Raw genomic sequence first — 14,992 nt, 5'->3', positions numbered from 1 at the left:
TATGCTTTAAGATCTCAATAAGACAGAAATGAATTTTATTGGCACTCATCATACCTGCTTCATACTATATGTGGTTTTCATACCTTATACAAGAACACCCTAGTCTGGAGATTATCTCGACTGGCTGTGCTACACATTCTGTTAGTATATCTAACAATTGTTTCAGCATCAACTCTCGTAAACACACACTGGTTTCATCCTTATCTAAAATTAGAACCACATTAATCTATTACAACAAATCAAAATATCATTTGTATACCTACATTTAAACAAAAAATCACTTAGCATCATGATCAAACTTATAATTTATACAAACCTGATTTTAATTTTGTTGCTTTATATTACTTTATTATTATTGTATTTGTGGATTAATTGACAAAACCTTTTAAAGCTATGCATTATTAGGTTATCATCAATCAATCACATATGACTTTATAATGTATATTCCTGGGTTGTATTATATTTTATCCATTTTATAATAACTTTTCATTTACTGTCATCTTATAGTATATCCTAATGTAAACAAACCTTTTGTAGTTATTACAAAATCTACTATCAAATCAGCAGTCAAACCACAACATTGTTTAAAATTAGTTGCTCCTGCTTCCCAGTATCCTGCCTTCCGTACTCCACATCTTAACCAGGTCTGAAGCATGGGTAACAAAAGATGGTTTACACAGTAGTAAGCAAAGAAAGGACCTAAAATATAATAATATTTCAATAAGTTTTAAGTTTGTTTTAAACATTCTACTGCAACTAAGTACTTTAAATGGAGTCAATACTTTACAATCAAACATGTCCTTATTGTCATTTTGAATAGTTTTAAAAACATCAATGACAATAAAAAGAGACATCTTTAGCGTAGTAACTTAAAATAAATAACTTTCTGAATTACCGTAGGAAAACTTCGAATATATGAATTCCACAAAATAAAATTTTGAAAATTATTTTGAACATTGAAAATCAAACTAATAATACCTGGGATATCATGTAATGATCTCAATAAACCAACATATACCTGGGATATCATGTAATGATCTCAATAAATCAAATATTACCTGGGATATCATGTAATGATCTCAATAAATCAATTAATACCTGGGATATCATGTAATGATCTCAATAAATCAAATATTACCTGGGATATCATGTAATGATCTCAATAAATCAAACAACATATCTAATGTCTCTGGCTGATACGTCTTTGGACAACAGGCTACTGATCCAGCTAATCCATCAATCATCAGAAACCATACATGTAATATACCAGACTCATTATCTAGTGATTCAAGAGATTCACCAACTCGTATCTCACTGTTTCTACTGTCTTTCTTAGATTTCTGCACATTTACTGGAGACTGTTGTTGTCTGGTGAAGACTTTAGTAAGGCCTTGGTTGGCTGCTGGGTTTGTATTCACTGGGCTATTTGTCTGGTTATTATCTGTTGTCACTGCATCAAGAGTATTCTGTTTGTTAACAATGTTACTTGCATCATTTTCAATTATGCTCTCAGATTCATTTTTCTGATTATCAATATTTAATGTAATTCCTGAATCAACAGAATCCAGACTAGTGCAATCCTTTTCCTCATCTTCTTGAAGTTTCTGTAGGTCCTTATTGTTGACACAAAAGTTATCTTCCTTTGTTAACTGGGAATTCTGGGAAAACTGTCTTTTGAAGTCCTCTATATCAATATTTGGCAGTACTGGATCAACAAACTGATTTGAGGTATGTGAGTTAATTCTGAAATCAAGTAAATATATGTTGCTGGTTTTTTTTTAAATGTACACTTTGACACATGCTTCAAATATATTTCTATATTTATTCATTGGATAAGTTACCGTAGTATTTTAACCTGTAGAATTTAATGGCATATAGGTTTAGGGGGCCAGAGGGAAAGTGCTCACAAACATGTTTAATCCTGCAACATTCATTTTTTGCCCGTCTCTAGTCAGGAGCCTGTAATTCAGTGGTTGTTGTTGATTTATGTCTTTCATAATTGATTTTTGTAAATTGAAGCGTATAAATTAGGTTGAACTAATCTTGGTTGAAATGTTTCACAATTCTATTGTCAGAGACTTATATAGCTGTCTATACTGTATGGTTTTTCTCATTGTTGAAGACCAAACATGACCTATAATTGCTTAAATCCACTTCATTTGAAATCTGGTCAAAAAGAGGTTAGATAGGCTATCAGCTTTTGCCTTGTTAGCGTGTGAATAAAACTCATGGTCTGAAAAATTTCCATGTTTTCTATATAGATTGTGCTTTGAATTCCTTCCACCCCCAAAAGGCCTGAAAGAGCCTATCTAACGTTAAGGTAGCTGACTTACACAGAAAGAGCCTATCTAACCTTAAGGTAGCTGACTTACACAGAAAGAGCCTATCTAACCTTAAGGTAGCTGACTTACACAGAAAGAGCCTATCTAACCTTAAGGTAGCTGACTTACACAGAAAGAGCCTATCTAACGTTAAGGTAGCTGACTTACACAGAAATAAATACAGAGCAAATTATTTTGTAGCATGTGATGTAAAGGTACTTACCTATGTGCACCATTAAAGACAGGACATGCAGGCATCTTCCACATTGTTTGCAGTATATTATTACATTTCTTAAGGTAACCCAGAGCTGGTATACACAAACTTTCACCTTGAGTTATCATAGTGAAGTCACTTCCTGAATCACTGTCATCATCCGAATCATCGTTGTCATAGTCACCTGCACAAATGTTTAGAATTGATATTAAAATGTGTCATACAGTCTAAAAGATAATTCAAAACAACTGGAAAGTTCACCTTTTTCAAGTCAAATTACAAAGAAATGTACTTGTGTGTGTATTATTGCAATTTTGTAAAATCATAAAGTTTATGTTATAATATTTTCAAGCATGAGTCATTTGTTATATACCTGGTCTGTGTTTCCCAAAAAAGGTCATCAACATTCAATATACCTTAAATCAATTATAGTTGTAAGATTTGTTTTGTGAATCACAAGCTGATACCTCCATTATTCTTTTAAAAGATATCCAGACAAAAACAAAATGTGAAAAATAGTTATCAGTGATTGTTCAATGTGCGTTTTGCTTCCCATTTTATGTTGAGAATACTACCTGTACCTTGAGTTTTTAAATCATTTGTTTAAATTATGTATTGAATATATTGATAAAGTCTGTAAATTTTTGTATCTGTTTACATTTATTTTCACATGATATATATCTAATTTTAAAATATCTGTTTATGACATAATCAAGTAACTGTTAGATGGATAGTATAGTATACCCCTATGTGTTCCCTATGTTTGCCCTTGTCAACATGCCTACCTGGTCCTCTGACATACTTCAATAGGCAGAGTATACAGTCTACAGTAGCATTGGCAAACACAAATATATTGTCAGTGTTGAGGAAAACCTCAAACACATCTAATACAGCAGCTACATGTCTCTGTCGTACTTCATTGATTTCTTCATCAGGACTATGTTCTATCTTAACAGCTCTCAAAGCACCAAATAATGGTCTCCAGCCAGACTTTAAGTCTGCAGTACAGGCTTCTACCAACTCACAGACAGAACATACAACCTATAAAATAAATACCACACTCAGTCACAGTTATCCAATCAGTATGCCTAGTTTTAGTTAATGGTACTTACACAGGCCATATCCTATAACAGGACTAATTCTAATCTTTATTTTTTTTTTTCATTTTGAGACATGAGAACACTCTCATATATTTGGAATGTATTTTTTGTGTTCATGCCATTTTTTTGGTATTCTAAGAACATTAAAAGATGCAACATAGAGAGAATGTAATTTCAACTGCCCAATGCATATATCTGGAACATCCCAATGCCAAAGTACATGTTCTCACATAATCTAGAAACCACCATCACACAGTTCTAAATTGTACTGATTCGTATACATCAAAATCATACAGTTCTAGGCAAGACTTAAAAGCTTATCATTGGTTATCACAACAACAGTGATTTTTTCGTTTGAGCCGGATAGGTGAAAGTGAGTAAAGTAATTTAGTTGAGATGGTAATCTTTTCATATCACTCTACTTTTATGGGAAAGGAAATTATCAGTCATTAAGATCAAAATGAAATTTGGTAAAATAGCCATAAAACATGTTCCCACCTGGTCTTGAACATCTCCATCACACAGTTCCAGACATAACATGTTCTCAAAAGTTTTACATAGAAATTCATTGATGTGGAAGTGTGGTAGTTCTTGGTGATTACTGATCATAGCCTGTATGAAGTCATGAACACATGTCACTGCCATTTTTGATACATTTCTCACTCTGTGTCCAGCAGCCTAAAAACCATAGTGAACAATTTAAGAAATTATAAAAATAACAGTTGAAAGTTCCTCCTCTAATTTATGATCTCTGATTAATGAACATAACAAAACATTTTTGCAACATTTCTGTTTTCTGCCATTGATTGTATGATAGTTTTTCCAAGTCTAATGAATTATTTTTTTACACTATGTCAAACATGTCAATCAGTCCCAGACATCCACTCAAAGCGCCAAAAAAAAATTGTTTTGAATTTTTGATTTTAAAAGATATATCTTTACTGCTTTTCTCACTTAAACATGCAACAGAACAGTCATGCAAAATTATGTAATTTGGATGCTTTCAACTTGAGATCAATGATTTAAGAAGAGGGTTGGGATCCTGCTAACATGTTTATCACTGACACATTCTGTGTGTATATGCCTTTCTCCAAGTCAGCAGCCTGTATTAAATTCAGTGGTTGTTATTTGTTGCTGTGTTAAAATTGTGCTTTTTGTTGCTTTTTTTTGTACAATAAATTAAGCTGTTGGTTTTCTTGTTTAAATTGTTTTACCTTTGTCATTTCAGGGCCTTTTATAGCTAACTATGCGGTATGGGCTTTGCTCATTGGTGACCTATAGTTGATAATTTCTGTGTCTTTTGGTCTCTTGTGAAGAGTTATCTCAATGGCAATCCCACCACATCGTCCTTATTAAGATGTCTATACACTTTTCATATAGACATATAATTCAACTGTGTTTGTCCTTTCAATAAAATTTTTAATAAAATGTGTGAAAGCTATTTCAGGAAAGTGGCCCAATATTCACTATTGTTCTTTTTCTTTTTTACCTCAACTAGAAATGCTGAAACTACACTCCAAACTCTCATCTGATGTAGTAAAGGACGGTTGCTGTTTACTATCTTCATCAAAACTTCCTGTAGTCTATACAAATGCAATGCATTCTGGGGTAATTGTGGCTGTTCCACTGATTCTTCATTATCCTCCTCATCCATTAGCATTTGATGAAGCTGGTCTTGACTTGATTCACAAAGCTTTGTTAAGAACTCCAACAATGCAGACATATTTAACTTCTCTGCTGCTTCTTCAAACAACCTAAAGTGTAATCAATGAAAGAACCTTTGTGAGCAAACAAACCTACTTCAAACCCCTATATCAATGACAAGACAGAAATCCACTTCCAGACTTAAAAAGGTATTCTTTTCCAATTTTTATGATAAACCTATCCAAGGTTTTAAAACTTTCTACAGTAAAATGTAATCGAAAGGAATATGTATGATATTAAGGCCCTAAAATGACCCCTATTTCTAGCTTAAATTTACAATTAGGATTTATTCATAAATTATTGACCATTAAAGCAATGAATCATTATTAAAACAATGACTAGGTCCAAAACACATCTTCTTGTAGAAAAGTTATAAATAGCATTCCTTTCATGACATCAAAAATAGCACACATTTCAATTTCCCATGAAAATTCAGGAAAACATATATATTTCAAGGTTTCCAAAACCGTCATATATTCTGGACATTTGTCTAATGTCTGGTAAAAGTCTGGCTGGGCAAAGCATAAAACGGTCATCTACTTTTTAGTTTACAAGGCTTTCTTAAGAGGCAGTCATTTTAACATAACTCACAATCTTTCTTACCCAACCTTTTGCCTTTAACAGCCAACACATTTCCGGTCGATAAAGTGACAAGATGATTAATTACTATCAAAACGACCCCTACTTCAATACTTTCTAATTTTAATCAAGGCTAATTAGGTGTTGGACAGCTGAAATCTACCTGTTCAGGTGACTGGTAAACTATTTTCAGAACCAGACATAGTATAAATTGATCGGTCTATTCAAAGTTATTTTCTTACATTTCAGTGGTTTGTATCTAATTGATTCAGTCCAAAAGATTACAATTATAAGAAATACTTTTATAAACATGTTTTGATTATAAATTTTTAAAAGATTTTAAATGAAAAACCGTCAGAACTGCGAAACTAGAACATGTGTGCACATGTGGGAAATTGAACTATGCATCCTAAATTTCTTCAAAAATGCTAAAATTATCATTGATACCTGTATCTAACGTTCATTTCAAGTATTTTGTTGAAGAAATAACGTGGAAAGAGCTTCTTCACTCAGTCGTGCTTTGTACATGTACACAGATTTTATGTATATCTGTTTCTGGTCCATGTTTTACTATTGTCAAGTCAACATCCGGTATTAGGAAAAGTGATTTTAAAAATGAAAGTAAAGTTTTTGACATTATCATTTTGCATATATAAAGAGTCTAAGGCAGATATGAGCATGCTGAAATGCACACTTCAAATGATGCACTGCAAATTTAAGTTTACATCAGAATATCTAAATCTAATCATCAATAGTCTAATGTCACTCATTGGGATAGCCATCTGATTACTATAACTGCCTTTTTTTACTTAATCTTTTGGGATTAAAATAGGGATCAGATATTAAATGTCCAGCTGGCTCATATATTTTTTGGAAGCCTTGAAATATTTCCCTTGATTTTTTTTTTACTGAAAAGGTTGAGTACAAGCGTTGAAAAGAAAAATCTTTTATCAAAAGTCAACATTTGTTGTAAAATTTTACTGCTTTCAATATTTTGTTTGTCAAAGCATTTGTGTAATCTATATTTAAGAAGCTAAAATTTGCCAGGAATTTTTTTCCAAATTTCATCAAAACTTTATATTGTATTTGGCCAATTTGGGTTGTAAAATTTTACCCTTTATAAGAAAGCTGCATATAAATAGCTACATTTTACTTCCTAAAATGTCTTTACATCAACTTGAAACATTTTTATATTCAAACAATGGACAGGGCCAACTATATCCCTTACCAAACTAACTAAAAAGGAATAAAGTATTCAACAAGAAGTGATTGGCATAATTCAGGTAACAAACAAGTAAAACAAATTACATAAATGGGTAGAAACATCATACAATCTTAAAACTTTGTGGTATGAAATGAATATTTGTTCACTGAGAAACAAGAAAGGCAAGATACAGGAGACAGCAGAGATGGAAAAAAGAGAAAAGAGACAGGATTTACCACAAAGACTCAATCTCAATTCTCACCTGTCAACTTGCTGAGAAAGTCCACATAATGCTTGTGAAGCCTGAACAGCATTTAACATTCCCCCTCCAGTAAGTGACCTCTCCCAAGCAGACTCTATTTTACTCTGATTTATTAACTCAGGAATATTAATTCTAGGAGCTACAGGTGTTGCTGCTGTAACTGGCATACCATAAAACTCATCATCACTGAAATACACACATAAAACTCATCATCACTGAAATACACACATAAAACTTATCATCACTGAAATACACACACAGAAAACATATTAGTGCCCATGGGCACTAATTGTGCCCCTTTAATAGCAGACTTGTTTTTGTATTGTTATGAATCACAGTTTATGACTTAACTCAGTAAAGGCACTTCCAAATTGCATTTAATTGATAAATTCAACAACACTAACCGTTATCTTGATGATATTTTTTCGTTAAATAATCAAGAATTTTCTCAATATACAGCTGAAATTTACCATAAGGAACTTTCATTTAATAAATCAAATTTATACGGTAATAACTGTCCTTTCCTTGATTTAGATATTTCGGTTTTAAACGGGAAACTCCACACAAAAATTTATGACAATAGGGACGATTTTTCGTTCCCTACTGTTAATTTTCCATTTTTAGATGTTGATGTTCCTTTGCCATCTTCTTACGGTGTTTATATTTCACAGCTCGTTCGTTATGCCCCTGTCTGTTGTGACCTTTTTTTATTTTAATGCACGAAATCTATGTATTACTGGTAATTATCAAACCAGAGATATCGTCACCATAAATTACTTAAAACCTTTACTAAATTTTTCCATAGATATAAAGATTTGGTTTTGAAGTTTGGTTGTACCTGTAGAAAACTTATTTCAAACCTGATAGCACATCCTCATTTTTACGGAAATGTTGTTAACCGTGCCTGGAAATTTAGAAATGATCCCTGTAAACTTATCGCTCCTTTAATTAAACTTATTCTAAAAGGTTACCAATTCAACACTGTAATAAGATCATTGAATATTGCTTTTATTGGTATAAATATTGATTTTGTTATCATTAAATTAAAAGCAAACTAAATATTACTAGTCTGATATATACATATATAAATTCATGGATCTGCATCTGTCGATACCTGTAACTTGGCATTGCACAAGGTCATGTTTTTTTCGGACTGTTTATGATGTCTTTACACTAAATCCATTGGAGGTTGGATGTGTACAGATTGATAGTATAGTCTATGATGCATGATTTTTTTTATTAGTTGTTAGTGGCTTTGAAATAGCTATCATATAACTGTGAGTACTCTCAGATCTGTTCCTAGTGTCTTTTTGTTGTCGGAATGTACAAGTACCCGGCCACGTGCACTTGTATTTTTGTCCATCTGATGAGTTAAGCCTTTTTCAACTGATTTTTATAGTTTGTTCTTATGTTGTACTGTTATACAACTGTCCCAGGTAAGGGAAAGGGGTGGGATCCCGCTAACATGTTTAACGCCATGACATTATTTATGTATGTGCCTGTCCCAAGTCAGGAGCCTGTAATTCAGTGGTTGTTGTTTCTTTATGTGTTACACATTTGTTTTTCCTTCATTTTTTAATATAAATAAGGCTGTTTGTTTTCTGGTTTGAATTGTTTTACATTGTCATATCGGGGCCTTTTATAGCTGACTATGCGGTATGGGCTTTGCTCATTGTTGAAGGCTGTACAGTGACCTATAGTTGTTAATGTCTGTGTACAGTTGGTATCTTGTAAACAGTTGTCTCATTGGCAATCATACCACATCTTCTTTTTTACATTAAAACTCATCAACACTAAAATACACATAAAAGCATCGTCATTGCTGGAATACACACAAAACTAATCATTACTGAAATAAACATAAAACTCAATATCACTGAATTACACTTCAATCTCACCATTATTGAAATTCAAATAAACATTTCACCACTGTAAAAAAAATATATTTCTCAGAAAACTCTGTAAAAACATATTTATATCACATCATAAGTATTAAAGGGCCTCAGCCTTGGTGACCAAGTTGTCCAAGTCGTTACTACTGTAATCACTAGCCAGTCAACACTGAGGTTGTGAGTTGGAACCCCACTCCTGTGGGTTTCCTCCAATCTTAATAGACTATGGTTGTCGGTTGCCTTATCGAACATCAGTGGTTTCCTCCAGGCACACCCGCTTCCTCCACCCATAAAAACTGGCGGCCCACAAAATAGACCAAAAAGGTGCTTAAAAGTGGTGTTAAAACACCAAGAATCAATCAATCAATCAAAATAGAAGAATCAAAAATTAAAGCAAACACCTAACAGAAAATTCTTCTCTGTAAGATACATTGTACCAAACATATTTCTTTCATGTTGCAAAATGATTTTTTTTTATGCATTGCATTGTGCACTGTGTTGAACAATTTAATTCGTTTTTTAAAATATAAATCAATTATGTTCGTTACTCCATACTAACTCATTAACTGTGTCCATATTAGGTTGTCCCTGTTGTAATTTTGGCAGATTTGATTGGTTGTTTCCCTGACTGAAATAAGTGTGTTCTAATTCTGATATAAATGCTGTACACCTGAAAGATAAATTCATTCTTTTAAAGGTAAAGTTATTATAATTCTATAAATATATATTCATATATAAGTATAAAAAGACCAACCATTAAATTTAATAATAATCAATTGTTCAGAATAGAAGATAATTCTCAGATAAGAATCAGTATTGTTATCTTTAGACAAATATATATATAGATTGGATTGACAAAAACAAATAAGTGTTTCCAACAATCAGTGGAGTGACCTCCCCTCTCTAGACCTATGGTCATGTTACAAGTTAAACAATACCTAAATAAGTGTTTCCAACAATCAGCGGAGTGGCTTCCCCTCTCTAGACCTATGGTCATATTACAAGTTAAACAATACCTAAATAAGTGTTTCCAACAATCAGCGGAGTGACCTCCCATCTCTAGACCTATGGTCATGTTACAAGTTAAACAATACCTAAATAAGTGTTTCCAACAATCAGCGGAGTGACCTCCCCTCTCTAGACCTATGGTCATGTTACAAGTTAAACAATACCTAAATAAGTGTTTCCAACAATCAGCGGAGTGACCTCCCATCTCTAGTCCTGTTGTCATGTTACAAGTTAAACAATACCTGAATAAGTGTTTCCAACAATCAGCGGAGTGACCTCCCCTCTCTAGACCTATGGTCATGTTACAAGTTAAACAATACCTAAATAAGTGTTTCCAACAATCAGCGGAGTGACCTCCCCTCTCTAGACCTATGGTCATGTTACAAGTTAAACAATACCTAAATAAGTGTTTCCAACAATCAGCAGAGTGGCCTCCCCTCTCTAGACCTATGGTCATGTTACAAGTTAAACAATACCTAAATAAGTGTTTCATACAATCAGCGGAGTGACCTCCCCTCTCTAGACCTATGGTCATGTTACAAGTTTAAACAATACCTAAATAAGTGTTTCCAACAATCAGCGGAGTAACCTCCACTCTCTAGACCTATGGTCATGTTACAAGTTAAACAATACCTAAATAAGTGTTTCCAACAATCAGCGGAGTGACCTCCCCTCTCTAGACCTATGGTCATGTTACAAGTTAAACAATACCTAAATAAGTGTTTCCAACAATCAGCAGAGTGGCTTCCCCTCTCTAGACTTATGGTCATGTTACAAGTTAAACAATACCTAAATAAGTGTTTCCAACAATCAGCGGAGTGAACTCCCCCCTCTAGACCTATGGTCATGTTACAAGTTAAACAATACCTAAATAAGTGTTTCTAACAATCAGCGGAGTGATCTCCCCTCTCTAGACCTGTGTCATGTTACAAGTTAAACAATACCTAAATAAGTGTTTCCAACAATCAGCGGAGTGGCTTCCCCTCTCTAGACTTATGGTCATGTTACAAGTTAAACAATACCTAAATAAGTGTTTCCAACAATCAGCGGAGTGGCCTCTCCTCTCTAGACCTATGGTCATGTTACAAGTTAAACAATACCTAAATAAGTGTTTCCAACAATCAGCGGAGTGGCCTCCCCTCTCTAGACCTATGGTCATGTTACAAGTTAAACAATACCTAAATAAGTGTTTCCAACAATCAGCGGAGTGACCTCCCCTCTCTAGACCTATGGTCATGTTACAAGTTAAACAATACCTAAATAAGTGTTTCCAACAATCAGCGGAGTGGCCTCTCCTCTCTAAACCTATGGTCATGTTACAAGTTAAACAATACCTAAATAAGTGTTTCCAACAATCAGCGGAGTGGCCTCTCCTCTCTAGACCTATGGTCATGTTACAAGTTAAACAATACCTAAATAAGTGTTTCCAACAATCAGCGAAGTGACCTCCCATTTCTAGTCCTATGGTCATGTTACAAGTTAAACAATACCTAAATAAGTGTTTCCAACAATCAGCGGAGTGATCTCCCCTCTCTAGACCTATGTCATGTTACAAGTTAAACAATACCTAAATAAGTGTTTCCAACAATCAGCAGAGTGACCTCCCCTCTCTAGACCTGTTGCCATGTTACAAGTTAAACAATACCTAAATAAGTGTTTCCAACAATCAGCGGAGTGACCTCCCCTCTCTAGTCCTATGGTCATGTTACAAGTTAAACAATACCTAAATAAGTGTTTCCAACAATCAGCGGAGTGGCCTCCCCTCTCTAGACCTATGGTCATGTTACAAGTTTAACAATACCTAAATAAGTGTTTCCAACAATCAGCGGAGTGGCCTCTCCTCTCTAAACCTATGGTCATGTTACAAGTTAAACAATACCTAAATAAGTGTTTCCAACAATCAGCGGAGTGGCCTCTCCTCTCTAGACCTATGGTCATGTTACAAGTTAAACAATACCTAAATAAGTGTTTCCAACAATCAGCGAAGTGACCTCCCATTTCTAGTCCTATGGTCATGTTACAAGTTAAACAATACCTAAATAAGTGTTTCCAACAATCAGCGGAGTGATCTCCCCTCTCTAGACCTATGTCATGTTACAAGTTAAACAATACCTAAATAAGTGTTTCCAACAATCAGCAGAGTGACCTCCCCTCTCTAGACCTGTTGCCATGTTACAAGTTAAACAATACCTAAATAAGTGTTTCCAACAATCAGCGGAGTGACCTCCCCTCTCTAGTCCTATGGTCATGTTACAAGTTAAACAATACCTAAATAAGTGTTTCCAACAATCAGCGGAGTGGCCTCCCCTCTCTAGACCTATGGTCATGTTACAAGTTAAACAATACCTAAATAAGTGTTTCCAACAATCAGCGGCGTGACCTCCCATCTCTAGTCCTGTTGTCATGTTACAAGTTAAACAATACCTAAATAAGTGTTTCCAACAATCAGCGGAGTGGCCTCCCCTCACTAGACCTATGTGTTAATCTAATGTCATTTGGACTATATAAAGAGAGATAACTCAATATTATGTTTGAACACTAACTGGTTTCCTGTTGAAGTTATCCTCTTCCTGTTAATGGTGAATTGTGTAACATGTGCTAATAATTATTAAAGTATTAAAACTTATTGATGTCCTTCTGAGTGCATTAACAAATGGTAACAGAGCGTGGTTGAAAAGAAAAGACATCAGAGTGTATAATAAAAGAGTTTAAAGTGGAGAGAAAATTCAAAGGTGGACAAAATGTCAACAAAAATAAACCCCCCCAATTACAATGCAAAACTGAAATCATACGAACTTTACAAGCAAGAACTTTTGGCCTGGAAAGAAATAACTGATTTAGATAAGAAAAAACAGGGTGTTGTAATTGCCTTATCCCTACCTGAAGATGATGAATCAAAAATAAGAGAAAAAGTGTTTGATCAGATAAGTTTAGATGATTTAAAGGAAGACACAGGTTTGACCACACTAATTACTTTTATGGACAAGCATCTTGCAAAAGATGATTTAGCTGACAGTCTTGCAAAATTTGAAGATTTTGAAGATTTTCAAAGGGGTCCTAATCAATCAATTCAAGATTATGTAGAAACATTTGATGCTAAATATCGAAAAATCGAAAAGAAAAACATGAAGTTGCCCTCTGAAATATTGGCATTTAAATTACTGAGAAGAGCAAAAATTACAAAAGAAGAAAAAATGTTAGTCCTTACAGGCATGAATTATGAAAACAAACCAACATTGTATGATGAAGCAAAGAGATCTCTAAAGAAATTTAAGGGTGAAATGTGTGATTCGGACAAAATTTCTGCCTCAATAAGTAGCATTAAACTTGAACCTGCTTTTTTGGCTGAGAATGAAGAAGCCCTCATGGCAGCAGGGTATTCTAGAAATAGACAAAAACCATTTCAATATAATGGTAAGGGGGACTTTTCAAGAGGTAGAGGCAATTTTTATAGAGGATTTAATAAAAGTCAACGGGGTGGACAAACAAATTGGACAAAAGGAGGCAGCTCTACAGTAAAGAAGAGTATAAATCCAAAAGGTTCAGACGGCACATTATTGACATGTAGTTCTTGTGGATCTTTTCGACATATGATGGCAAACTGTCCACATAGCTGGGAGAATATGCAGGAGAGAGTAAATATAACAGAGGAAGAAGAAGTAGTCATGTTTACAGGGAATGTGCGTGAGGATATCACTGGTCTTGGGATAGATGCACGAAACTGTGCTGTTCTTGATAGTGCATGTAGTAGCACGGTTTGTGGACAATTATGGATGAGAAGTTATGTTGACTCTTTAAATGAAACAGATAAAGCGAAGATTTTTAAGGAGGATGGCAACAAGGTATTTAAATTTGGAGGTGGAACACGGTTAAAATCAATTGGAGAGTATAGTCTGCCAGCAGTTATCGCAGGTAAAGATGTCACAATAAAAACTGATGTTGTAGATTCGGACATACCACTTTTATTGTCTCGAACAGCAATGAAAAAGGCAGGTGTGAAAATGGACCTGGAAAATGATACTGCAGAGATATTTGGCCAACATATATCATTGAATTTAACTTCATCAGGCCACTACTGCATTCCAATAGATAAAACTGAGGAAATTCCAGTCGCAGATGTATGTGCTGTGAGACTTGAAGAGTTAGACTCGAAAAAGAGATATGCAACCTTACTGAAGTTGCACAGACAATTTGCACACCCACCAATGAAGCGTTTAATTGCCCTTTTGAAAGATGCTGGGGTGTGGAAAGAGGAATATGAACAAGAATTGTTGACTATAGAGGAACAATGTGAAATTTGTAAGTGGTATGCAAAAACACCACCAAGACCAGTAGTGTCCCTACCTATGGCATCTCAATTTAATGAAAAAGTGGCAATGGACCTAAAACAATGGAATGGACGGTGGATTTTGCACATGATCGACATGTGGTCACGGTACACTGTATCTGTTTTTATTGATAGGAAAAAGACAACAGGTGTTATTGAGAAAATGATGACTAATTGGATCGGAATATTTGGTGTTATGGGAACTATATTAACAGATAATGGCGGTGAGTTCAGCTCAGATGAAATGAGAGAGGTTGCATCAATACTAAATGTTAAAGTTTATACCACAGCTGGTGAAAGTCCTTTCCAAAACGGACTATGTGAGAGAGTCCATGCAATTACTGATACTATGCTTATGAAGCTAGAAGCAGATTATAGACA

General features: G+C 34.3%; 1 protein-coding gene across 5 annotated transcripts in view; it reads right to left on the bottom strand.

Annotated features, from left to right (window-relative positions):
* Nucleotides 1–14,992, bottom strand: part of LOC134687001 (brefeldin A-inhibited guanine nucleotide-exchange protein 3-like) — a 69,589-nt gene that overhangs the window by 13,259 nt on the left and 41,338 nt on the right. For all 5 annotated transcript variants that reach the window (XM_063546909.1, XM_063546908.1, XM_063546910.1 and 2 more), the window contains 9 exons: nt 9,836–9,946; nt 7,385–7,570; nt 5,125–5,389; nt 4,134–4,313; nt 3,321–3,576; nt 2,545–2,719; nt 1,139–1,743; nt 529–699; nt 84–204 (listed from right to left, as the gene is read on the bottom strand). In XM_063546909.1, coding sequence (XP_063402979.1) covers nt 84–204; nt 529–699; nt 1,139–1,743; nt 2,545–2,719; nt 3,321–3,576; nt 4,134–4,313; nt 5,125–5,389; nt 7,385–7,570; nt 9,836–9,946 — 2,070 coding nt within the window. The remainder of the gene's footprint in view (nt 1–83; nt 205–528; nt 700–1,138; nt 1,744–2,544; nt 2,720–3,320; nt 3,577–4,133; nt 4,314–5,124; nt 5,390–7,384; nt 7,571–9,835; nt 9,947–14,992) is intronic.

The sequence above is a fragment of the Mytilus trossulus genome, chromosome 10, assembly GCF_036588685.1.
Source record: "Mytilus trossulus isolate FHL-02 chromosome 10, PNRI_Mtr1.1.1.hap1, whole genome shotgun sequence".
Lineage (NCBI taxonomy): Eukaryota > Metazoa > Mollusca > Bivalvia > Mytilida > Mytilidae > Mytilus > Mytilus trossulus.
The sequence above is the reverse complement of the archived record's forward strand: the minus strand, read 5'-3'. Positions and strand labels throughout refer to the sequence as shown.